This window comes from Oncorhynchus clarkii, chromosome 19 (assembly GCF_045791955.1).
Source record: "Oncorhynchus clarkii lewisi isolate Uvic-CL-2024 chromosome 19, UVic_Ocla_1.0, whole genome shotgun sequence".
In the NCBI taxonomy this organism is placed as follows: Eukaryota; Metazoa; Chordata; class Actinopteri; order Salmoniformes; family Salmonidae; genus Oncorhynchus; species Oncorhynchus clarkii.
The window spans coordinates 33,129,561-33,155,866 of record NC_092165.1 but is presented as its reverse complement, the minus strand read 5'-3'; the positions used below and the strand labels follow the sequence as shown (position 1 = coordinate 33,155,866).

Genomic DNA, 26,306 nt, shown 5'->3' with positions numbered 1-26,306 from the left:
GGTTAAATAAAATAGAAAAATAGTAGTCTAGACTTGGCATGATTACCATTCTGTTTACATACAGACACTCACTCACTTACTCACAAAATACACAACAAATGCACTAACTCACAGACTAATCCCTGATTGTGGTCGTGGTCCCATCCTGCAGGGTTGAGTGTGGACCGTCCATGTGCACGGGCTGTGAAGGTGGACTGCCCGTGCCCAATGACCCAGATCGCAGCACGGGGCGGGGTGGTATGGGCCCTCAGTGAACACAGGGCCGTCTTCTACAGAGAAGGCCTCAGCAGCTACTGCTCTGAGGGGGAAATGTGGAAGTACGACAAAATCAGGTAGAACCTTTTCTGTGTGTCATAGACCCCAGTAACAGTGATAGTTGAGTTAGCTATGTTTGCTTCCCGTGAAACTCATACGGGTTGTCATGTGTTTGTTCTATTGAATTGTAATCCAACAATGACTCTTTCACCTCTTTTGAAAAGAGGAAGGAAGATGTGTGTCATACAGGCCTAGTAACAGTGAAAGTTGAGTTAGTATGACCAACCTGGGTTAAAATCCAGCTCTCCTGCATACCAGAAGACTGCGTTAGCCTGCTGAGCTAAAGGGAGCTAATGCACGTCTTCAGGACTCAGGCAATGTTGGCTATGCTTTCTTTGCTAATCATCACGTATTTGTGTGTGTGTTTTTCCTCCTTTCAAAGTGAGAGTCAAGGTCTGGAGCCCATCTGTATAGCCCTGGGAGAGAACAACACAGCCTGGGCTCTGGACACCGGTGGAAGTCTGTGGTTCAGGACTGGAGTCACTGCCAAAAAGCCCCAGGGGGACGATGACCACTGGTGGCAGGTTGGTATCCAATGTTACCCACACAGTGGCGGTCACGAAACTTTGTCAGCCGGTGATTGTCAAGCAAATAACTGTCGGTCTCACGGTAATTGACTGTTAATTAACATAAACACATTTAGCATCTCCTGGCTTCCACACATAGCCTACAAGGCATTTTGAAAAAGTCTAATAAATTCATGTAATACAGCCTACACCTTCACAATAAATCCATTATTTATTGTAGACAGGTCTATAGAAACATGATATGAAGAACATGTAGTCTATTTCAGAAGAACAGAATAGCATACTCTGAGTTGTCCTTATGTTAGGTACTGATGTGGCTATGTCAAATGGCTGTAGCAGACAAGATTTACTTATAATTCCGTGGCATTATTTTATAGTATGAAGAATCCAATTGAACAAATATAAATATTTTCCCCAAACGATTTGAGGGATATTCTGTGTTGAGCGGTTAACAAAGAAATATGCTTACTTTAGAGTTATTCATGTAACTTTAGTTGATCTACAAATGTTGGGCTATATGTTTTGATTTTTAATACATTGTATGGCTGCGTGACGAGACTCTAATGATGAATTGAGTTGCTTGAAAGGCATGAGATCTGCTTTGTTTTTTGCACAGGCTGTACACATCCAAGTTCTATTTTAGCGCTTGGCTACGCAGACACTCGCGAGCAGTGTGTGTGCGCAATAATTGAATAGCATGTATTTGTACATTTATTTTGCAACGGATGTTAAGCTATTTCTTCATATTATAAGCGCAGAAATGCCCACATGGTAGTAGACTATAATGCTTTTATTATAAAGCGGCATTTTTATGGTGAAAATGATCTTCCCCAATCTTGAAACTCACACGCTGCTTATATATGCCAGTTAGGTTCTACACCCCATGTGAAGCGGATGAATGTGCTTAATTGGCCACTTTAGTTGTGATACAAACCTTTTAAAACATCTAGGCCTATGGGCTAGGCTACATGAGGTGTGCTACTATGTTTCAAACAAGTCGCAAAAAAAAGCTTTGTTTCTATGGGCATGATGCTGGGCGTCATTCACAAGTGATAATATATAATTCACACGTGGTAGGCTAATATTGTCACCCATCAGACTATTATTGGTTTAATCTTGTCTTTACATATACTAAATAATATACAGTTGAAGTCGGAAGTTTACATACACTTAGGTTGGAGTCATTAAAACTCGTTTTTCAACCACTCCACAAATTTCTTGTTAACAAACTATAGTTTAGGTTAGGACATCTACTTTGTGCATGACACAAGACATTTTTCCAACAATTGTTTACAGACAGATTATTTCACTTATAATTCACTGTATCACAATTCCAGTGTGTCAGAAGTTTATATACACTAAGTTGACTGTGCCAGCTTGGAAAGTTCCAGAAAATGAAAAAAAAAAAATAAAACTCAGACATTTTTTTGTAGACCTCCAAGTCTGGTTCATCCTTGGGAGCTATTTCCAAACACCTGAAGGTACCACTTTAATCTGTACAAACAATAGTAAGCAAGTATAATCACCATGGGACCAGACAGCCATCATACTGCAAAGGAAGGAGACGCGTCCTGTCTCCTAGAGATGAACGTACTTTGGTGAGAAAAGTGCAAATCAATCCCAGAACAACAGCAGAGGACCTTGTGAAGATGCTGAAGGAAATGGGTACAAAAGTGTCTATATCCAGTAAAACGAGTCCTATATAGACATAACCTGAAAGGCCACTCAGCAAGGAAGAAGCCACTGCTCCAAAACTGCCATTAAAAAGCCAGACTACGGTTTGCAACTGCACATGGGGACAAAGATCATACTTAACTGTTTGGCCTTAATGACCGTCGTTATGTTTGGAGGGAAAAGGGGGAGGCTTCCAAGCTGAAGAACACCATCCCAACCGTGAAGCACGGGGGTGGCAGCATCATGTTGTGGGGGTGCTTTGCTGCAGGAGGGACTGGTGCACTTCACAAAATAGATGTCATCATGGGGAATGAAAATGATGTGGATATATTCAAGCAACATCTGAAGACATCAGTCAGGAAGTTAAAGCTTGGTTGCAAATGGGTCTTCCAAATGGACAATGACCCCAAGCATACTTCCAAAGTTGCGTCAAAATGGCTTAAGGACAACAAAGTCAAGGTATTGGAGAGGCCATCACAAAGCTCTGACCTCAATCCTATAGAAAATCTGTGGGCAGAACTGAAAAAGTGTGTGCTAGCAAGGCCAACAAACCTGACTCAGTTACACCAGCTTTGTCAGGAGGAATGGGACAAAATTCACCCAACTTATTGTGGGAAGGTTGTGGAAAGCTACCCAAAACGTTTTACCCAAGTTAAACTATTTAAAGGCAATGCTACCAAATACTAATGGAGTTGTATGTAAACTTCTGACCCACTGGGAATGTGATGAAAGAAATAAAAGCTGAAATAATGAATTCTCTCTACTAATTATTCTGACATTTCACATTCTTAAAATAAAGTGGTGATCGTAACTGACCTAAGACAGGGAATGTTTACCAGGATTAAATGTCAGGAATTGTGAAAAACTGAGTGTAAATGTATTTGTCCAAGGTGTATATAAACATCCGACTTCAAATGTATGTGTGACATTTGTTTTGATTTGGAATGGACCATTATCATGTACAGTGCCTTGCGAAAGTATTCGGCCCCCTTGAACTTTGCGACCTTTTGCCACATTTCAGGCTTCAAACATAAAGATATAAAACTGTATTTTTTTGTGAAGAATCAACAACAAGTGGGACACAATCATGAAGTGGAACGACATTTATTGGATATTTCAAACTTTTTTAACAAATCAAAAACGGAAAAATTGGGCGTGCAAAATTATTCAGCCCCCTTAAGTTAATACTTTGTAGCGCCACCTTTTGCTGCGATTACAGCTGTAAGTCGCTTGGGGTATGTCTCTTATCAGTTTTGCACATCGAGAGACTGACATTTTTTCCCATTCCTCCTTGCAAAACAGCTCGAGCTCAGTGAGGTTGGATGGAGAGCATTTGTGAACAGCAGTTTTCAGTTCTTTCCACAGATTCTCGATTGGATTCAGGTCTGGACTTTGACTTGGCCATTCTAACACCTGGATATGTTTATTTTTGAACCATTCCATTGTAGATTTTGCTTTATGTTTTGGATCATTGTCTTGTTGGAAGACAAATCTCCGTCCCAGTCTCAGGTCTTTTGCAGACTCCATCAGGTTTTCTTCCAGAATGGTCCTGTATTTGGCTCCATCCATCTTCCCATCAATTTTAACCATCTTCCCTGTCCCTGCTGAAGAAAAGCAGGCCCAAACCATGATGCTGCCACCACCATGTTTGACAGTGGGGATGGTGTGTTCAGCTGTGTTGCTTTTACACCAAACATAACGTTTTGCATTGTTGCCAAAAAGTTCAATTTTGGTTTCATCTGACCAGAGCACCTTCTTCCACATGTTTGGTGTGTCTCCCAGGTGGCTTGTGGCAAACTTTAAACAACACTTTTTATGGATACCTTTAAGAAATGGCTTTCTTCTTGCCACTCTTTCATAAAGGCCAGATTTGTGCAATATACGACTGATTGTTGTCCTATGGACAGAGTCTCCCACCTCAGCTGTAGATCTCTGCAGTTCATCCATCTTGGCTGCATCTCTGATCAGTCTTCTCCTTGTATGAGCTGAAAGTTTAGAGGGACGGCCAGGTCTTGGTAGATTTGCAGTGGTCTGATACTCCTTCCATTTCAATATTATCGCTTGCACAGTGCTCCTTGGGATGTTTAAAGCTTGGGAAATCTTTTTGTATCCAAATCCGGCTTTAAACTTCTTCACAACAGTATCTCGGACCTGCCTGGTGTGTTCCTTGTTCTTCATGATGCTCTCTGCGCTTTTAACGGACCTCTGTGACTATCACAGTGCAGGTGCATTTATACGGAGACTTGATTACACACAGGTGGATTGTATTTATCATCATTAGTCATTTAGGTCAACATTGGATCATTCAGAGATCCTATCTGAACTTCTGGAGAGAGTTTGCTGCACTGAAAGTAAAGGGGCTGAATAATTTTGCACGCCCAATTTTTCCGTTTTTGATTTGTTAAAAAAGTTTGAAATATCCAATAAATGTCGTTCCACTTCATGATTGTGTCCCACTTGTTGTTGATTCTTCACAAAAAAATACAGTTTTATATCTTTATGTTTGAAGCCTGAAATGTGGCAAAAGGTCGCAAAGTTCAAGGGGGCCGAATACTTTCGCAAGGCACTGTACATGTCTCGAAACAGGGGCATCGGGAAAAAATATATGTACTTACATAGCGAATGGAGGATGCTTTTCCCCGTGGTTTATTTTCATGCCAGCCAGGTAGGCTATACACCTGTTGTAAATATAAGCAATGTGCTTTATAGAGTTGAGAAATAAATATAGGAGGCCTAGCCTATAGAAAGCTGATTCTGCTATTTTTAGTAGAGGCCATCACCCTTTTTTCTTGCACTGTTGCATAACCTATTGAAATGAGCTCATGGGCTCTCATGAAGCGTGTTTGGTTAGATTATCAAAAGCATTTGCATTGATGTCAGAGTGATTAGAGGAACAATAAAGTGCTGAGTACCAGGCAGTTAGCAAGTTTGGTAGGCTACTAATGACCAGCAGCAGCATCAGAGCTTGGAGAAGCCTAATTACCGCGACTAAATGGTCATGTGGAATTTGACTGCCTTCATGACTCGTGACCGCCGGTGTGGCGGTAATACAGTCACTGCAACAGCCCTACTCACACCCATAATTTCCATCGGTCCTCTATTTTGCACTTCGATCGTTTTTTAAGAATGTCTATTTTTTTAAGTCAAAGGGGTTGTATTACAGACTTCACCCCGAGATGACTGGCACACCTTCTAATGCTTATCTATTTCTGGCCTTTTGTTCCCTCCCTCAGGTGAGCATCACAGACTATGTGGTGTTTGACCAGGGCAGTCTGTTCCAGACGCTGATCCAGGCCACTCAAAACGTGGCCACAGCCACCAAGGCCCCGGTGGAGCGGGTGGCAGAATGCCTCCGCGTGGCCTTCCTCTCCCAGCAGTCCCAGTGCCAGCCCAGCCTGGTCTCTTCCAACACCACTGGCGTCTGGATTGCATCTGGCAGGAACGACTTCCATGTCGCCAAAGGCAGCCTCAGCGGTTTGTAATTAGACCTCAATACTTTTTTGTTAACTCACCAAGCTAATGCCTAGGCTTAAGCTTGGTGGGTTAACACAGATGTTCAGTCAGGAGCCATTTTAATTGTTGTTTTCTGCATTAAAATGCCTTTTATGGAGAGCCCTTGATGACATAACCACATTCCATAGAAACACAGAACTTCATCAACTAAGCCTTCAGCCCAGTTCAGATACAACAACCAGTCAAGATGAGACTAGATGGTTTTAAGCAGTTTTAGAACAACGTTTTTTTTTATCTGAGTGGTGTAGTTTTAGAATGTGTCATGTCAGCTGCTGGAGTTTTCAATATTCAACATGTCAAATCTTAGCAAAATGCTTGAAACGAGACAGGTCCGTTTAAATAAGAAATCAAATCAAATTTTATTGGTCACATACACATGGTTAGCAGATGTTAATGCGAGTGTAGTGAAATGCTTGTGCTTCTAGTTCTGACCTTGCAGTAATATCTAACAAGTAATCGAACAATTTCACAACTACCTTATACACACAAGTGTAAAGGAATGAATAAGAATATTAACATAAATATATGTACAGTGAGCTGATGTTCTGTGTTTAGCCAAGCAGGCTAACTAGCTATTTTGCTGCAGTTAGATACCCTAGCTTGCTGATATTTCTCTGACAAGTTGCAAAGTGAGCCTGGTTTCTGGTGCATATATTTCATAATACTCGTTTCCTACAGCACTATTTTCTTCAACACTGTTTTTTAAATATCATTTCTATTGAACCTTTATTTAACTAGGCAAGTCAGTTAATTAAGAACAAATTAATTTGCTACAACAAGCGGCAACTTTTTCTCAAAGTTTCTTCAGATCCTTGTAAAGAGGCACCTTTACCGTAGAAACGGTCTCAACCGTGCGTCCTATATTTTTGATCTGAATTCCCCGTCTCTCTCCTTATGTCGGCTGTTCTATCTGAACGGGCTTTAAGGCAAAAACTATTTACATTTCTTTACTGACACCTTCTCAAAGGTCAAAGTGTGTTAAGGCAGTGAGATGGACAGTGACTTTTGTGATAATACTGCAGGGTGTTTAGTGTGACAGTGATGTTTTGTGACACCACAGGCACTTTCTGGCAGGGTGTCGTACCCAGAGGAACCGTCTCTGCCACAAAGTGGGCCTTCGTCTACTCCTCGGCTTTACTCAGTAAAGAAGGTAGATTGATGACCACTCTTTGTGAACACATAACATTATTACTACCATCCCTCCACCTTATGGCAACAACCCATCTCAAATAAATGTACAGAAATAAAGAAGACCACTCCTTTGACATTACATTTACATTACATGTTATCTGTGTCTCTCTGTGTATTACATCACCAACATGTGACTGTGTTTGTATCTCTCTGTCTCTGCAGGGAGCTTCCTGTGGCTGGGCCAGAGCAGGAAAGACCTGTTCTGTGTTTGGGACCAGGATGGTCAGATGCACCCCACCACGGTCCAGCTGCCCCAGGACATAGAGATGGTGCAGCTCACTGCCTGCCGCGATGCCCTGTGGGGACTGGACCACCACGGCCGTGTCCACATCCGCACCCTCTCCACCAGCTGCCCCACTGGCATGCACTGGAATCTGCTGGACCTCAGCCAGCTCGGTGAGACCATACTGTTCACACATAGAAATAACATTGGTTGCCTCATCAGACAGATCACAAGCTAGGTAGCTAAGTTTAGGCTAGATGCTAAATGCAAAAATAACTGTGATTTTGTTTGCTAAATTGGTGATTTAGTGGCCTCACTGGGAGATTGATTGCAGTAGTTTTGTGGTATTTCCTCTCTGTTTTGTAGGAAAACTATACTGAACAAAAATATAAACGCAACATGTAAAGTGTTGGTCCCATGTTTCATGAGCTGAAATAAAAGATCCCTGAAATTTTCCAAATGCACAAAAAGCATATTTCTCTCAAATGTTGTGCACAAATTTGTTTACATCCCTGTTCGTGAGCATTTCTCCTTTGCCAAGATAATCCATCCACCTGACAGGTGTGGCATATCAAGAAGCTGATTAAACGGCATGATCATTACACAGGTGCACCTTGTGCTGTGGACAATAAAAGGCCACTCTAAAATGAGCAATTTTGTCACACAACACAATTCCACAGATGTCTCAAGTTTTGAGGGAGCATGCAATTGGCATGCTGACTAACAGGGCTGTCCACCAGAGCTCTTGCCAGAGATTTGAATGTTCATACAGAGGCGGCGCTCCTAGTGAACGGGGACTTTAATGCAGGGAAACTTAAATCAGTTTTAACTAATTTCTATCAGCATGTTAAATGTGTGCAACCAGAGGGGGAAAAATTTGAGACCACCTTTACTCCACACACCGAGACGCGTACAAAGCTCTCCCTCGCCCTCCATTTGGCAGATCTGACCATAATTCTATCCTCCTGATTCCTGCTTACAAGCAAACATTTAAGCAGGAAGCACCAGTGACCTGGGTCTATAAAAAAAGTGGTCAGATTAAGCAGATGCTAACGTACAGGACTGTTTTGCTAACACAGACTGGACTATGTTCAGGGATTCTTCCGACGGCATTGAGGAGTACACCACATCAGTCACTATCAATAAGTGCATCGAGGACGTCGTCCCCACAGTGACTGTACATACATACCCCAACCAGAAGCCATGAATTACAGGCAATATTTGCACAGAGCTATAGGCTAGAGCTGCCACTTTCAAGGAGCGGGACTCCTAGAAACTTATAAGAAATCCCACTATTCCCTCCGACACACCATCAAACAAGCAAAGTGTCAATACAGGACTAAGATCGAATCATACTACACCGGCTCTGGCGCTCGTCGGATGTGGCATGTCCTGCAAACTATTACAGACTACAAAGGGAAGCGCAGCCGAGAGCTGCCCAGTGACACAAGCCTACCAGATGTGCTAAATAACGTCTATGCTCGCTTCGAGGCAAGTAACACTGAAACATGCATGAGAGCATCTGCTGTTCCGGAAGACTGTGTGATCACACTCTCCGCAGCCGATGTAAGACCTTTAAACAGGTCAATATTCACAAGGCCGCAGGGCCAGATGTATTACCAGGACGTGTACTCCGAGCTTGCGCTGACCAGCTGGCAAGTATCTTCACTGACATTTTCAACCTCTCCCTGTCTGAGTCTGTAATACCAATATGTTTCAAGCAGACCACCATAGTCCCTGTGCCCAAGAACACTAAGGTAACCTGCCTAAATTACTACCGACTCATAGCACTCACGTCTGTCGCCATGAAATGCTTTGAAAGGCTTTTCATGGCTCACATCAACACCATTATCCCAGAAACCCTAGACCCACTCCAATTTGCATACATGGAACAGATCCACAGATGATGCAATCTCTATTGTACTCCACACTGCCCTTTCACACCTGGACAAAAGGAATACCTTTGTGAGAATGCTATTCATTGACTACAGCTCAGCGTTCAACACCATAGTGCCCTCAAAGCTCATCACTAAGCTAAGGACTCTGGGACTAATCACCTCCATCTGCAACTGGATCCTGGACTTCCTGAAGGGTCGCCCCCAGGTAGTAAGGTAGGTAACAACACATCCGCCACGCTGATCTTCAACACGGGGGCCCCTCAGGGGTGCGTGCTCAGTCCCCTCCTGTACTCCCTGTTCACTCATGACTGCACGGCCAGGCACGACAACAACACCATCATTAAGTTTGCTGATGACAGAACAATGGTAGGCCTGATCACCGACAACGATGAGACAGCCTATAGGGAGGAGGTCAGAGACCTGACCGTGTAGTGCAAGGACAACAACCTCTCCCTCAACATGATCAAGACTAAGGAGATGATTGTGGACTACAGGAAAAGGAGGACCGGGCACGCCCCCATTCTCATTGATGGGACTGTAGTGGAGCAGTTTGAGAGCTTCAAGTTCCTTGGCGTCCACATCACCAACAAACTAACATGGTCCAAGCACACCAAGACAGTCGTGCAGAGGGCACGACAAAACCTATTCCCCCTCAGGAGATTGAAAAGATTTGGCATGGCAGATCCTCAAAATGTTTTACAGCTGCACCTTTGAGTGTATCCTGACAGGTGGCATCACTGCCTGGTATGGCAACTGCTCGGCCTCCGACCGCAAGATACTACAGAGGGTAGTGTGTACGGCCCAGTACATCTCCGGGTCCATGCTTCCTGCCACCCAGGACCTCTATACCAGGCGGTGTCAGAGGAAGGCCCTAAAAATTGTCAAGGACTCCAGCCGTCCTAGTCATAGTCTGTTCTCTCTGCTACTGCATGGCAAGTGGTACCGGAGCGCAGGTCCAAGAGGCTCCTAAATAGCTTCTACCCCCAAGCCATAAGACTCCTGAACTGCTAGTCAAATGGCTACCCAGACTATTTGCATTGTCCCCCCTGCACATTGACTCTGTACCGGTACCCCCTGTATATAGCCCCACTATTGTTATTCACTGCTGCTCTTTAATCATTTGTTATTCTTATCTCTTACTTTTTTGGGGGGTATTTTCTTAACTGCATTTTGTTAGGGCTTGTAAGTAAGCATTTCACTGTAAGGTTTACACATGTTGTATTCTGCGCATGTGACAAATAGAATTTGATTTTATTTAATTAGTCTACTATAAGCCACCTCAAACGTAGTTTTAGAGAATTTGGCAGTATGTCCAAACGGCCTCACAACCTCAGATCACGTGTAACCACGCCAGCCAGGACCTCCACATCCTGCTTCTTCCCCTGTGAGATCATCTGAGACCAGCCACCCGTACAGGTGATGAAACTGTGGGTTTACACAACCAAAGAATTTCTGTACAAACCGTCAGAAACCGTCGCAGAGAAGCTCATCTGCATGCTCGTCGTCCTCACTAGGGTCTTGACCTGATTGCAGTTCGGCATCGTAACCGACATCAGTGGGTTAATGTTAACCTTCAATGGCCACTAGTATGCTGGAAAAGTTTGGTATTCACGGTGAATGCCGGTTTCAACTGTACTGGGCAGATGGCAGACAGTGTGTATGGTGTCTTTTGGGCTCGCGGTTTGCTGATGTCAGCGTTATGAACAGAGTGCCCCATGGTGGGGTTATGGTATGGGCAGACATAAGCTACAGACAACCAACACAATTGCATTTTATCGATGGCAATGTTAATGCACAGAGATCAAGAGGCTATTGTCATGCCATTCATCCGCCGCCATCACCTCATGTTTCAGCATGATAATGTAACGTCCCATGTTGCAAAGGATCTGTACACAATTCCTGGAAACCTAAAAATGTCCCAGCTCTTGCATGGCCTGTATACACACCAGACACACCCATTGAGCATGTTTGGCATGCTCTAGATCAACGTTTATGACAGCGTTTTCCACTTCCCACCAATATCCATCAACTTCACACAGCCATTGAAGAGGAGAGGGACAACATTCCAGAGGCCACAATCAACAGCCTCATCAACTCTATGCAAAGGAGATGTGTCGCGCTGCATGATGCAAATGGTGGTCACACCAGATACTGACTTGTTTTATTGACCGTTAATTTTTTTTAAAGGTATCTGTGGTGATCAACAGATGCAAATCTGTATTCCATTCATGTGAAATCCATAGATTAGGGCCTAATTAAGTTCTTTATTTTGACTTATTTCCTTAAATGAACTTTAACTGTATGAAATTGTTGCATTATGCATATATATTTTTGTTCAGTGTAAATGTTTTCACATTTCATTATACTGTAGTAATAACTAAGCCATTTTGTTTGCAGATGTTAAAGGAACATTTTATATATAGGCAATAAGCATTCTTAAAAATTAAATGGCCATTTCATAACTGATCAGAACTGAACATTTATTCCCAGTGTGACATACTTATCTAGCACATGCTGTATGTCTAGTCTGTCAAATGTCAGCCTGTCTTTTGGTGTCAGTTCCATGTAGCTGCATACTTTCGCACGCCCATCGTAGTGTCCCCACCAGCTTACGTTTCATGTCCCAGTGGTCGGCAATGGTACTCGCACCTCCAAACTGCAGTCTGACTTTGACCTAGTTCATGTGAGGTTGTCTTTCTAGTCCTAGTTACGCCCCTCAGGAATACAGGGAGAGCAATAAACTAGCACTCCTGAAACAGAGGATCTGGATCTAGAGGCATTGTCTTGAGTTGGCTGCTGACACAGATTCAGCAGGCAGACGTCACTCGCTTCCTCAGTTTTACTAGGGAGTTTTTTTACTTATGTATAGGCAGGTGGTACTTACATAAGACTTTTTTTGATAAGGTCCTCCTTGAGCAAGGTGTCAAAGTTCATGCCAGGCAGGGAAATTATCAGAGCAGTTCCTCCTACTACAAGTCAAGACCTTTCAATACTCCATGAAGGAGTGTCTGATATGTTCTCCAAAGAAATCCTTATATTTCTTTGGAGTGAACCGTTTACATTGCCTTTTAGACTTTTTTGGGCTGTACCACGTCTCAAGCAGTAAGCTGACATGCCTGTAGAAAACACATGATTCTAAAGAGATATTAGGCCTATGTATTACCGTCATTTGGCAATGAGTCCCTACCCTCCATTCCAAGAGGTTGGTGTCATTTAAAATTCATGGAAAGTAAGTTATCTAACAGCAGATAGATTTCAACCCTTCGATAGATGCACCAGGGTCTTGGTAGAAGCTTCAGTGTTTGTTTATTGAAGAGGTTCAGGTTGTATATGTTCTGCTGCTGGAAAGTGGCTGGATGCAAATAGACAGCCATGTGACGACAGCAGACAGCTGTAGCCAGGCCGTATTGGGCTATGTGTGCATCACAATGTAACATGAGAGGGGAGGGAGCTGAGAGTACACACATTTTTAGCCGTGTTCTGTTAGATCATGTGGTCATTGACACTAAGTCTCCTTGCTAGAACACTGCACAGGAATCAGGACAGGGACAAGAGTGTTTGACACCTTTCACAGTTCATTATAGTTCATGAAGGAAGTTTTGAAAGTTATCGCATAATGAAAAGACATTTGTCAGTGAAACTTTTCATTGTAAGACGTTCATTGGGTGTCGAACATTTAGGTAATTTGTTATAAAAGATTGATTTACTATATAATAAAATTTGATTTTTGGAAGGGAAATAATCAAGACTGGGGAAATAAATCACAAAGCATTGTAATTGAACGCTAAGGGAAATAATCAAGACTGGGGAAATAAATCACAAAGCATTGGTCTGCCTTGTGTGGGTTCTCCATGTTTGACATAAAGAAACATTTAACAATGTTTTATCATTTGTTTCTCAATTGGCATCTTGTCCCTGATAAAACTACTAGTAAGCTTAGGGCTGTGGCGGTCATGAAATGTTGTCAGCCAGTTGTTGTCATGCACAAGACTTCCAGGCTCACAGTAATTGAACGCTAATTAACATAAATATGTTTAGCATCTCCAGGTACACATACAAGTCACTGATGCGCCACTTTGGAACATCGACATTTAAAAAAGTATAATAAATCAATTTAATGTACCTTCAGAATAAACCCATTATTTATTTTTAGTCAGGTCTAAAGAAACATTATTATATGAAGAAAATGTATTTCAGAAGAACAGAATATGAATTGGCCTACTGTAGGCAAATGTTATCTGGCTATGCGCAATGCTATAGGCTGTAGGCTTGATTATTTAGCAGACAAAATTATACCATATAGTATAATATATATAATGTATAATATATATAAATAATATAATTGGACTTCATATCCTTTCCATTTTATTCTGCTATGTTGAGTGTAAAGGTGAACATTTTGAAACAGGTCCTATACACTAGATTTGGAGTTATTTGGGAACTTAAGTTGTGAATGATACAAACCTTAGAATGTCTTAGAAATCAAGACATACAGTATATGGGTTGCATGGTGCGACTATAGGCTATTGATAATTTGAGAAAGTAGCAACAAAAAAAGCTTGCGCTCTGCTCCTTGCCTCAGGCTGCACAGCTGTTCTCTCATCAAGTGATTATATTTTCACCCATCACACTATATTCTATCTAATCTTGTCTTAACTAATATGAAAATAGGCAGGAACAGGGGGGGAAAAGACATGTCATCTGTATGCACTCAAATAGCGAATGGAGGCCTCGCGCTTTTCCACGTGTCCGTTTTGTAGGCTACTTCGGGTTTATATCGGAGCATGTGCTTAATATGAGTAGCTGAGAAATAAATCTAAGAACACTTATTTCACTCCAAGCATCAACCACTGCTTGATGAGCAAGCTCTTGCTGCCCTGTAGGTAATATTCCGCCCAAACTCTGTATGCCATGGCCTGTCCCAGCTACCCAGTGCTTAATTTGGGAAACTTTTTTGGAAATCTGTTCCGGACCATCGATAGTGACATGTTTTCGCAAAACAAATCATATTTCACTAAACTGTTGAGAGCAGGAGATGGAAACGCATGGTGGTGAGATATTCTGTATAGCTAAATGTAATGAGTAAGCCAATTAATTGTGAAAATATAAAACAATCCCTATTACTAGGCTATTAAAATACAAATGCACTGATTGTAAGCCACCCTGCACAATCAATGAACCAACAGCATCAGCTAGGGCTATACGTTCTCTCCCAGACTCATGGATAGACATTTTGGAGCGTAGCATATGGTAACCAGTCCATTCTGTATGCATTATAATACTGTCCACACTCAAAGGCCATTACTTACATTTGTTTAATTTTGGAGTATAGGCTAGACCAATTATGTACCAAAGACAGTTTTATTTTGTGTTTTTCTACCATGCGTGATATGCCTTAGGCTATGTATTGTATTACGGCACAATCATCATTTTAATTCAGTTTTTTTTTACGGGCTTGGGCTCATAAGCTTATGCATATGCATAAGCTTTAATATGCTTATGGGAGTTTTGAATTAATCATCACCTTAGAAAGCAATGTCCATTTTGTTGTGTTAGTCTTTGAAACAAAGACTAACTACACTGTTTCAACCTGCTGTTGAAGTTCTTTCTTCAAATTGATCATCACAGTGAGGTGAGTTTTAAAAGTAAAGTAGGCCTTCTGTTTTGATGATAAGTATTTGATGTGATTATGTAAGCCAATGTCAATTGTCTGTATGAACACATATTTTCTCCACTTTCATGTGAGCAGCAGTTGCTGCTTGAAGGCATAGTACACGAGTAATGTGTGCTCGTGTCTTACTGCTTGCCCTGTGACCATCTTTGGTCCTAGAGTAGGCCTAAATAGGGCTTTTAGTGTATTCGTCCTGACCTGGTGACCTTGCCAGGAAAATTGTTTGGCTCATAGATCACCTGATATACAGTACCAGTCAAAAGTTTGGACACACCTACTCATTCAAGGGTTTTTCTTTATTTTTACTATTTTCTACATCATAAAATAATAGTGAAGACATCAAAACTATGAAATAACACATATGGAATCATGTAGTAACCAAAAATGTGTTAAATAAATCTAAATATTTTAAATTTGAGATTCTTCAAAGTAGCCACCCTTTGACTTGATGACAGCTTTGCACACTCTTGGTATTCTCTCAACCATATTCATGAGCTAGTCACCTGGAATGCATTTCAATTAACAGGTGTGCCTTGTTGAAAGTTGTGGAATTTCTTTGCTTCTTAATACGTTTGAGCCAATCAGTTGTGTTGTGACAAGGTCGGGGTGGTATACAGAAGATAGCCCTATTTGGTGAAAGACCAAGTCCATATTATGGCAAGAACAGCTCAAATAAGCAAAGAGAAACGACAGTCCATCATTACTTTAAAACATGAAGGTCAGACAATCCAGAACATTTCAAAAACTTTGAACGTTTCTTCAAGTGCAGTCACAAAAACCATCAAGCGTTATGATGAAACTGGCTCTCATGAGGACCACCACAAGAAAGGAAGACCCAGAGTTATCTCTGCTGCAGAGGATAAGTTCATTAGAGTTACCAGCCTCAGAAATTGCAGCTTGAATAAATGCAGACACATATCAACATCAATTGTTCAGAGGAGACTGTGTGAATCAGGCCTTCATGGTCAAATTGCTGCAAAGAAACCACTACTAAAGGATACCAATAAGAAGAAGCGACTTGCTTGAAACACGAGCAATGGACATTAGACCGGTGTAAATCTGTCCTTTGGTCTGAGTCCAATTTTTTTCATTTTTTTCCAACCGCTGTGTCTTTGTGAGATGCAGAGTAGGCGAACGGATGACCTCTGCATGTGTGATTACCACTATAAAGGAGGAGGTGTGATGGTGTGGGGGGTGCTTTGCTGGTGACACTGTTTGTGATTTATTTAGAATTCAAGGCACAATTAACCAGCATGGCTACCACAGCATTCTGTTTGCGCTTAGTGGGACTATTATTTGTTTTTCAACAGGACAATGATCCAACACACCTCCAGGCTGTGTAAGGACTTTTTGACCAAGAAGGTGCTGCATCAGATGACCTGGCCTCGGCAATCACCCGACCTCAACCCAATTGAGATGGTTTGGGATGAGTTGGACCGCAGAGTGAAGGAAAAGCAGCCAACAAGAGCTCAGCATATGTGGGAAGTCCTTCAAGACTGTTGGGAAAGCATTCTTCATGAAGCTGGTTGAGTGAATGCCAAGAGTGGAAAGCTGTCATCAAGGCAAAGGGTGGCTACTTTTACCACCAGAGGATTTCCCAGTGAGGTCAGAGGTGAAAGGGTGATGTCAAAGGGTTAAAACAGTATATCCAATGTCTCTGAACACCAATGCATGTTGGCTCTAGTACCATATTCACTATTCAGAAAAATAAATACAAATACTTGTTCAGGCTAGACATGGCTGTAGACCCCTATGGCGTCTATGGGCACCCAAGTCACCCAAGTCTCAGGTAACATTTAGGACTAGGCTAATCTTTTCTAAGAATGTATCTTGCCCAGAAACTCCAGGAGTAATCTTGAATTGCAACCGATCCCTTTAGCGATCCCTATAGATTATAGGTTATTTATATAGAGGTCCGGGTTTTCATTTTTTAGGGATAGGTGGAATTCTTCAAGTCGATATGTTCCAGATTTTTACCTTGTCAGCTTGGGAATTCAATCCAGCAACCTTTTGGTGACTGGCCCAGTGCTCCTACCCGCCAGGCTACAATGACAGCCACCTTATCAACAGTAGGGTGGTTTCACTGTCCCTGACCCTGTCTCTCCCCACACAAAGTTTGTTACAGAATGTAAATAGCTTAATCTAATAGTGATAATGTGATGAATGCAGAGAACAATGATTTTGGAAGGGTTGACCATTAAAGGGATGCTCCCAAGCATTTCAGCCAGTAGTTTTAAAAGTAGTGCTCACGAGCAAAAAAACAGTTCCTTGAAAATGTTGCACAATTGTGTACTACCATTTCGTATAATATGTTACACCCTGCAACAAAAAAACATCCCATTTGTACAATCTGTTACGAAATTGTAAGTACTTAAGATCCCAGAATGCATCTTTAACCCTTTGACAAGAAAATACTAAGTAATACGCTATGTTTTGGTGTGTCGGTCCTCATATTTCATAAAAGTATTCACGTCATTCAGTCGGAAACCTCTTCTAAAGACTGAAATAAGTATTTGTTTTTAAGTGATGAAGCCTTTGAAAACACAGTAAGTGTTGTAATGTTTCACATGAAATAATAACTTGTCTTTTTTGCCTTATTGGCTTACAACCCCTCGGCCTTCATTCATTTGTTAAACAGAAGCTCAGAGAACTCTTTGCATCATCAACTATTTTATTTTCATTTAACCTTTTATTTAAACATGCCATCTCCTGTTCTGGGCGATGTGCTTTTCCTTATCTGGCTTAGATTAAAGGGACTGTCATCACATCAATGCAATCATGGGATAGAGGAGCGTCAAGGTTAGCAGGACAAACCAATTCACTTTATCAACACTTTGCCCTGATGTGTCTGTGAGGACATCCAGGCATTTAAACTTATCCTCTCCCGGTGGTCGTTGTCCATCCGTATTCTCTGTCCTGATATCATATGCCCTATGGTTTAGTTTGGGAAAGGTATAACATACCAAGCTTCTACAGTGTCAGTTTTTTACGCACTCACGAGACCATGCATACGTCACTCACTGAACATTTTGAAGTGGACGTATATGTATGCAGTCTTTATTATAATAGAATAGATTGACTTCATTTTTCCCTGAGCGAACTTGCCATTGTGTCATTTGGATTAGATAATGAACACAACAGCACAAGAAACCGATGACAGATATACAAATAATACAAAGTCATTAACATAAAGTCAAGAATATTGCAGGCGAATGGGATTGCTTTATTTGGAGGTCATTGTTTGTTTAGAGGTCAGCCAGCCCAATAGTCAGATTATATAATGTGCGAGATTACTGTGACGTAATAGTGTTTTGTCACATGGGCCTCTAGTGTGCTGTGTTATATTGTGCCGCTCAAAGCAATATCAATGGCGGTGGTTTCTGTTTTTCTTACTGAACAATAGTAAGAGAAAGTCGTACATACATATACTCCCAGTTAAATTAGCCTATTATCAAAGTCTGTTACAATATTATGTAAAAGATCTCTGTTATTATTAGTCCTATATGTCTGAACCAATGTTCCTGCATAATCGTTTCTTCAGTGTCATGAAGAAAGACTTCACAGAAGCTGAAGAACTGACATTGGTTTGGTTTGCTTTGTCTTGCAGGTCAGGTAAGGCTGATCAGCATATCATGTGGCAGTCAGAATGTGTGGGCGTGTGATGGCTATGGGATGGTCTATTTCCGCGTGGGCACGCAACCCCTCAACCCCAGCATGATGCTTCCTGCCTGGATCTGCATTGAACCACCAGAGCAGGTAAATCCACACAGTGCATCTGCTTAGATTATGAATACCATTTGATTGATACAGTGATAGTTGCTTATACGGTGGAGTCCAAAATTATTGACACCCTTGATAAAGATGAGCAAAATGGCTGTATAAAATAAGGAATTAAAATACTGAGCTATATTGTATGCTCCAAAAAATTGGGAAATTATATTATTTTATACAATTGCTAAGAGAAAGATATATATATATATATATATATACACTGCTCAAAAACACTTAAACAACACAATGTAACTCCTAGTCAATCACACTTCTGTGAAATCAAACTGTCCACTTAGGAAGCAACACTGATTGACAATAAATTTCACATGCTGTTGTGCAAATGGAATAGACAACAGGTGGAAATTATAAGCAATTAGCAAGACACCCTCAATAAAGGAGTGGTTCTGCAGGTGGGGACCACAGACCACTTCTCAGTTCCTATGCTTCCTGGCTGATGTTTTGGTCACTTTTGAATGCTGGCGGTGCTTTCACTCTAGTGGTAGCATGAGACAGAGTCTACAACCCACACAAGTGGCTCAGGTAGTGCAGCTCATCCAGGATGGCACATCAATGCGAGCTGTGGCAAGAAGGTTTGCTTTGTCTGTCAGCGTAGTTTCCAGAGCATGGAGGCGCTACCAGGAGACAGGCCAGTACATCAGGAGACGTGGAGGAGGCCGTAGGAGGGCAACAACCCAGCAGCAGGACCGCTACCTCCGCCTTTGTGCCAGAGCCCTGCAAAATGACCTCCAGCAGGCCACAAATGTGCATGTGTCTGCTCAAACGGTCAGAAACAGACTCCATGAGGGTGGTATGAGGGCCCGACATCCACAGGTGGGGGTTGTGCTTACGGCCCAACACCGTGCAGGACGTTTTTCATTTGCCAGAGAACACCAAGATTGGCAAATTCGCCACTGGCGCCCTGTGCTCTTCACAGATGAAAGCAGGTTCACACTGAGCACATGTGACAGTCTGGAGACGCCGTGGAGAACGTTCTGCTGCCTGCAACATCCTCCAGCATGACCGGTTTGGCGTAGGGTCAGTTATGGTGTGGGGTGCCATTTCTTTGGGGGGCCGCACAGCACTCCATGTGCTCGCCAGAGGTAGCCTGACTGCCATTAGGTACTGAGATGAGATCCTCAGGCCCCTTGTGAGACCATATGCTGGTGCGGTTGGCCCTGGGTTCCTCCTAATGCAAGACAATGCTAGACCTCATGTGGCTGGAGTGTGTCAGCAGTTCCTGCAAGAGGAAGGCATTGATGCTATGGACTGGCCTGCTCGTTCCCCAGACCTGAATCCAATTGAGCACATCTGGGACATCATGTCTCGCTCCATCCACCAACGCCACGTTGCACCACAGACTGTCCAGGAGTTGGCGGATGCTTTAGTCCAGGTCTGGGAGGAGATCCCTCAGGAGACCATCCGCCTCCTCATCAGGAGCATGCCCAGGCGTTGTAGGGAGGTCATACAGGCACGTGGAGGCCACACACACTACTGAGCCTCATTTTGACTTGTTTTAAGGACATTACATCAAAGTTGGATCAGCCTGTAGTGTGGTTTTCCACTTTAATTTTGAGTGTGACTCAAAATCCAGACCTCCACGGGTTGATAAATTGGATTTCCATTGATAATTTTTGTGTGATTTTGTTGTCAGCACATTCAACTATGTAAAGAAAAAAGTATTTAATAAGAATATTTCATTCATTCAGATCTAGGATGTGTTATTTTAGTGTTCCCTTTATTTTTTTGAGCAGTGTATATATAATACTTTTTTTTCTCAACGGTAGGGGTTGAATTATTGGACACCCCTGTTTTCAATACCTCACCTTGCGAGGATAACGGCACTGAGCGTTTTCTAAAAGGTTTTATGAGTTGGAGAACACTTTGGGAGGGATCTTAGACCATTCCTCCATACAGAATATTTTCAGATCCTTGATATCCTTCGTCTGCACTTATGGACTGCCCTCTTCAATTCAATCCACAGGTTTTCAATGGGTTTCATTTCCAGAGACTGAGATGGACATTGCAAAATGTTGGTTTTGTGGCCATTTAACCATTTCATTGTGGATTTTGATGTGTGCTTGGGGTTATTGTCTTGCTGGAAGATCCACTTGCAGCCAAGTTTTTGCCTCCTCGCAGAGGCAAACAGGTTTTTGGCTAAAATGTCCTGGTACTGGGTAAAGTTCATGATGCCGTTGACCATAACTAGGGCCCCAGGACCAGTGGAAGAAATATAGCCCCATAACATCAAAGATCCACCCCCATATTTTACAGTAGGCATGGGGCTCTTTTCTGCTTATGTATTCTCATTTCGACGCCAAACACACAACTGGTGTGTGTGACTAAACAGCTCTATTAACATGTCATCTGACCATAGCACTGGTTCGAATCCAAGTGCCAATGCTGTTTAGCAAACTCCAGACGTTCACATTTGTTGGATGACATAAAATAAAGCTCTTTGGCCACGCAGACCAGTGGTACGTTTGGCATCAAAATGAGAATGTATGAGGGGGAGAAAAAAACATACCTACTGTAAAATATGGTGGTAGATCTCAGTTATGGGGCTATTTTGCCTCTGCTGGTCCTGGGGCCCTTGTTCAGCCCATTATATTTTGAGTTGTGCTGTGTTGTTCACATCGTCATGGTTTCCTGCTCCATCAGCCAGTAGGAGTGCACTTGATAAGGATCCACACCAGTCCCAACGACCGCATGCTGTGGGCCATGGACAACAGAGGGAACGTACATGTCCGCACAGGAATCACAGACGAGATGCCTGTCGGCACAGACTGGGAACACATTCCAGGTAAATGACCTGACGATTGACCGTCAATCAGACACCCAATGATATAACACCTTTTGTTCCCTATCCCTACACCTGTCATCCATTTTCGTAAGCGGAAGATCAGACACCCATTCATAAAACCTTCGTACAAAGACGAGACAATCAACTTCAGTGTTCTATATCCAATGTGTTCCCAGGCCTTCAGGCCAGTCAGCTGGTGCTGAGTGTGAAGACAGTTTGGGTGCGTTGTCCCAACGGAGAGGTGGCGAGGCGCTACGGTATCACTGACAAGAACCCAGCAGGGGACTACTGGAAGAAGATACCAGGCCTGCTCAACTGGCTAACAGGTGAGTGATGAGAGAGTGTTCCAGTTGTGGAACAACACGTTTAAAGTTTTAATGTCAAATGAACAAGTACAGTGAAATGCCTTTCTTGCTAGCTCTAACCCCAACAATACAATAATCAATAACCAGGTAGAACAAGATATACAAATAAAAAATAAGAAGAACATGATACAGTAAGAACACAACTGTGTTCTAGTACAGTAGCAACAACAAAGTGTTGGCTTCCGCTCATTCCCACATATCTTGGTCCACAATTCAAGCATGTTTTGTACACAGGTCAGGGACTTACTGTAGCTTAGAGTTAATACACTCTCAGCCATTGTTAATGTTTGGCTTGCTGTTCCTTTGTGTATGTTTGAGATCGACTCCACAGCCAGAATCACTGATCTACAAATCACCTTGCGTCCCAAATAAGTCCTCATTAAGTGATCAAGATGAGCGATTCTGCTCCTTGCTTTGCTCAATCTGATCCCTCCAACCCGCTGATTGTCCCACAGTGACACCCATGGACGAACTGTGGGCTGTGAGTTTGTCTGGAGGTCTGAGTCACCGGCTCACCAAGACCATGGTGCACACCGTTGTCAAGTGCCACGTCAACACAGGCTCCCTGAGCGGAGAGGACCTGGAGGAGGAGTGGGAGGTCATCTAAAGAAGACAACATTTGCATTCTATTCCCTATACAGTGTACTACTTTTGACTAGGAACCACAGGGTGCATAGGGCTCTTGTCAAAAGTAGTGCACAATGTAGGGAATAGGGTGCCATTTGCCATGTCTCTTCCCAACCGAAACAACCACTATTATTATTCTCTTTCACTACTGAAATGGGCTGCATTTAATTTATTAGTCTGTACTTTACTTACTGTGTATTTTTTATGTTAACCTCCTATGTACATAATATCTAAGATTTTATGGCAACTGCTATATGGTTATGAATCAGAACTGAGTGCACAATGGCTCTGTAGACAGACAGGACGGGATGATTTTGTGTTACCAAGGGAATGGGGTGTGTTGCCCAGACCTCCTTATGCTGTTTTCAAGCATTATTAAGTGTCCGACCAGTGTTTACGTTTAACCTAACCCAACCAATCCCTATTGAATTTGAATGAATTAATTTATTGATATATTAGTTATTTTATTTGTTATTTTTATCTGATGACATTGTAGGAAGGCGATTTTGTTATATTTATTCATTTTTAGTTAGTCTGCACTTTAGTTGTAAGTGAGAAGGTAACCCCACTCAAGTACACAGCACTAGTCTAGACTTGCTGCCCTGAGACAGTTTATTTTTGTTTTCTTAGGAAACACCCTCTCCCAAAGGAACTTACTGTAGCTCTGGTGTTATTTTTTACACATTGATCAATTCCGTTGAATACTGTATTTACCACAGCACACTCGAGCCTTCCAATAGGGTACCTTCGATTAAAGACTAAGACCTTTAGTCCAGTTTAACCATTGTCACCCAACTCAATGCCACAGGAGTTAGATAGGGCCATGGTCTGTGAAATGATGTTTGTATATTGTTTTAAAGGGAACTATGACTGTAGTAGGAAGGAGATCCATTATTTATTGTTATTTTTACTGTATATAATAACACAGTTGTAACATGTGAATGTAAGTACTTGAATGGAGAAATTGATTACGTTAGTCACCTTGCAAGGGTACCTTAAGTTCATCTCTGTAGGTGCTTACTGTGCACAGATTGATTGATTGCTTCCTTTTTTACTGTGGAATGATGTGTGCTCACTAAGGAAGGGATATTACTTTGCAGGATTTTGAGCTGGGAGATTTCTAACGTGTATTTTGTATAACTACCCAATTAATTTATCCAGTCTTAATACACCTACTGTATAAATATGGGAATCATGCATTTAATGGTTGACAGATACTTTAATCAAACATATTAACAACAGCTAAACAGCTTTGGAAATATAACTCACTCACTGACTAGTACATCTCATAGCTTTGTGAATAAGTTGGTTGTGTTTGTGAAAAGCTATAAGTGTGGCTTAACTAGTACTGTATTACAATGCTGAATTATATAGCTATAATATTAACATATAGAAACCAGGGTTACACATTGACATTAGGCATACTACATGTGATCATAATGCTGCTTCTGAATACTGTACTCTACATAAATCAGTGCTACTTAGTCATTAGGGGCTTGCCAGTTCAATTCACTTTGACAAAGAGTGCATCCCAAATGGCAACCTATTATTCCCTATGTAGTGCACTACTCTATTGTTTCAACAGTGGGGGATCCTTAATAAAAAAGTAGTAAATACTTTTGACCAGAGCCCGCACCCTGGTCAGAAGTAGTGCACTTTGTAGGGGAATAGGGTGCCATTTGAGATGTAAAGAAAATCTGATGGGTCATCAAATGACCAATGTTTTGGAATATACTGGACAAGTTGAAGTACTGTAGCCCCTCTGTGCGTCTTTCATGGGATGCACAGTACTGTAAGTCCACTGTATGAATCCATGCCTCTCCTCAGTATGACTTCCTTAATAAAGATGTTTACAGTTATTGACTCTACGTGATGATACTGTATGACGACCATAAAGCAGCGTTTCTCAACTCTATAGGACTGCACATTTTTTGCTCTAGCCCAGCACTAACACAGTGCTGAGCTGGAACAAAAATGTGGGAGCTGGAGTTGAGAATGTTCTCCTTCTGACCACGAGCCAAGCATTTGTCAGAGAAAACAAAACCATGAATGTGTGTAAAGAGCTTATTCAAACCATTGTGCCATTTTATGGGTGGGTGATACCATGATGTAAAACATATGTTCATGCTGCCATGTAGTTTTTGACCTATTCTATAGTTTATTCTGTAGTTCTGTAACTACATTGTTGTTCCATTGCCTGTGTAGTAACTGTAATTACTGTAGGAGTAACATTGTATTAACATGTTCTCTGCACCCCTTCAGCCCACAACCTCCAGATAATGGCCCTATAGGTGAAGCACATTATAGATAAAAGAAAACAACAGGTTCATATATTTTATAGACAATAATAGTATTTTATTTACACATTGCAACATTAACACCATTAAATTCACTCTTTAGTGTCATATGACAACTCAACATTTATTCTAAAGTGCATTGTTTTTAAACATCAAAATGTAAAGAACATTTTGAGTTGCTATTTACAAAGCCACATGCTGCATTTAATTAACTTTTATTGACACTGTTGTCAAAGTGTTCACACCATAGCCAAAAATAACTATTTGATTCCAGAAGTCAGTACAGTAGTTTTATCTGAGAGGTCTGAGAGAATGTTTAACTGGCATACTGGTGTAGTCTGAAGTCCAGTGGTTTCAGAAAGTCTGGCAGAGGGTCCAGCTGTTCAACAGGTATGGACTGGGTCAACTTCTGCATAGCCTGAACAAAGAGAGAGGGGGGAGATAGTCCTGATAGCCACTGGAACGCCTGCTCTCCAATAAGACCCTGCCACAGCCCTGGATTCTTCTCCAACGTTCCCTTCATTTGAAAATGGAATTTTGGCATGAAGAGAATGAGATAACCAAGGCAGACGTGCTTCCGGCGCATGTCAGGCTCACCCCGGCGTATCTGATTTAAGAGGCAGTCCAAGGGGGTGTTCCCATCTCGATCTGTGACATAAGGACATGCACCGTGTCCTAGTAACAGAATCAAACACTCAGGGCGAACCAGTTCGCACGCCAGATGCAATGCGCCTTTGCCTCCCTCCACGTGAAAACATCCACGACTGTTAATGTAGCTCACGCGCTCGCTATTGGAGAAGTCTTTCAGAGAGTCCAGAATCATTTTCAGGATAGTAATACGGTTATAGCGGACAGCTACTGTGAGATGTGGTGTTGCAGATGCTTGGCAGCAGCAGAAGCTTCGACTGGGCATCTCCAGTGCGCCGACAGAGTATCTGTTGAGCAGGTATCTGGCGTATTGTTGATGATCGTGCACAAGTGCATACAGAAAAGCCTCGGATGGAGTAAAAGTGCACGCCCGCCCGTCATCTTCCCAGTGAAACACCTCCATTGTCCGCATGTCCTCGAGTACCCATACTGGTAGCAGGTCCCGCACTGCTTGGTAGAAGGCAAAGGAGGTTCTTTGGCACTGTTTCTCGGATTTATAATCCGCCCGGTTGTCAAACACACCCGCTAGATCGTAAGGCATGGTCACTTTGTTCTGCAGATACGTTTAATTTCGGAATATACCTTTTTTTTGCAAGGTATAAGCACCTCTGTGCCAGGTTTGTTTACATCAAGACAGGATGTCAACCGAAGTGATTTTTTTAGAAGACAAAAATAATAAATAGCTGAATTTAGAAAAGTTGCATGACACACTGGAAAATGTGTTTTAAAATAAGAAATAAAAGCCGATAGCAATCGTTTAGAGCTCTTCGGTCTCGCTGCTCTCTG

General features: G+C 42.1%; 2 protein-coding genes across 4 annotated transcripts in view; one reads left to right on the top strand and one right to left on the bottom strand.

Moving 5' to 3' along the window:
* LOC139375067 (tectonin beta-propeller repeat-containing protein 2-like) overlaps positions 1–24,429 on the top strand; it is a 34,657-nt gene extending 10,228 nt beyond the window's left edge. For all 3 annotated transcript variants that reach the window (XM_071116471.1, XM_071116470.1, XM_071116468.1), the window contains exons 12-20: positions 152–332; positions 698–839; positions 5,750–5,990; positions 7,090–7,179; positions 7,383–7,616; positions 18,620–18,768; positions 21,442–21,583; positions 21,760–21,909; positions 22,404–24,429. In XM_071116471.1, coding sequence (XP_070972572.1) covers positions 152–332; positions 698–839; positions 5,750–5,990; positions 7,090–7,179; positions 7,383–7,616; positions 18,620–18,768; positions 21,442–21,583; positions 21,760–21,909; positions 22,404–22,555 — 1,481 coding nt within the window. In that variant the 3' untranslated portion in view covers positions 22,556–24,429. The remainder of the gene's footprint in view (positions 1–151; positions 333–697; positions 840–5,749; positions 5,991–7,089; positions 7,180–7,382; positions 7,617–18,619; positions 18,769–21,441; positions 21,584–21,759; positions 21,910–22,403) is intronic.
* A 479-nt stretch (positions 24,430–24,908) lies between these two features.
* LOC139375068 (ankyrin repeat domain-containing protein 9-like) lies at positions 24,909–26,212 on the bottom strand. The gene has a single exon (XM_071116472.1). It carries the CDS (start codon positions 26,059–26,061, stop codon positions 25,189–25,191), a length of 873 nt encoding a protein of 290 aa, XP_070972573.1. The 5' UTR covers positions 26,062–26,212; the 3' UTR covers positions 24,909–25,188.
* Positions 26,213–26,306: the final 94 nt, after the last annotated feature.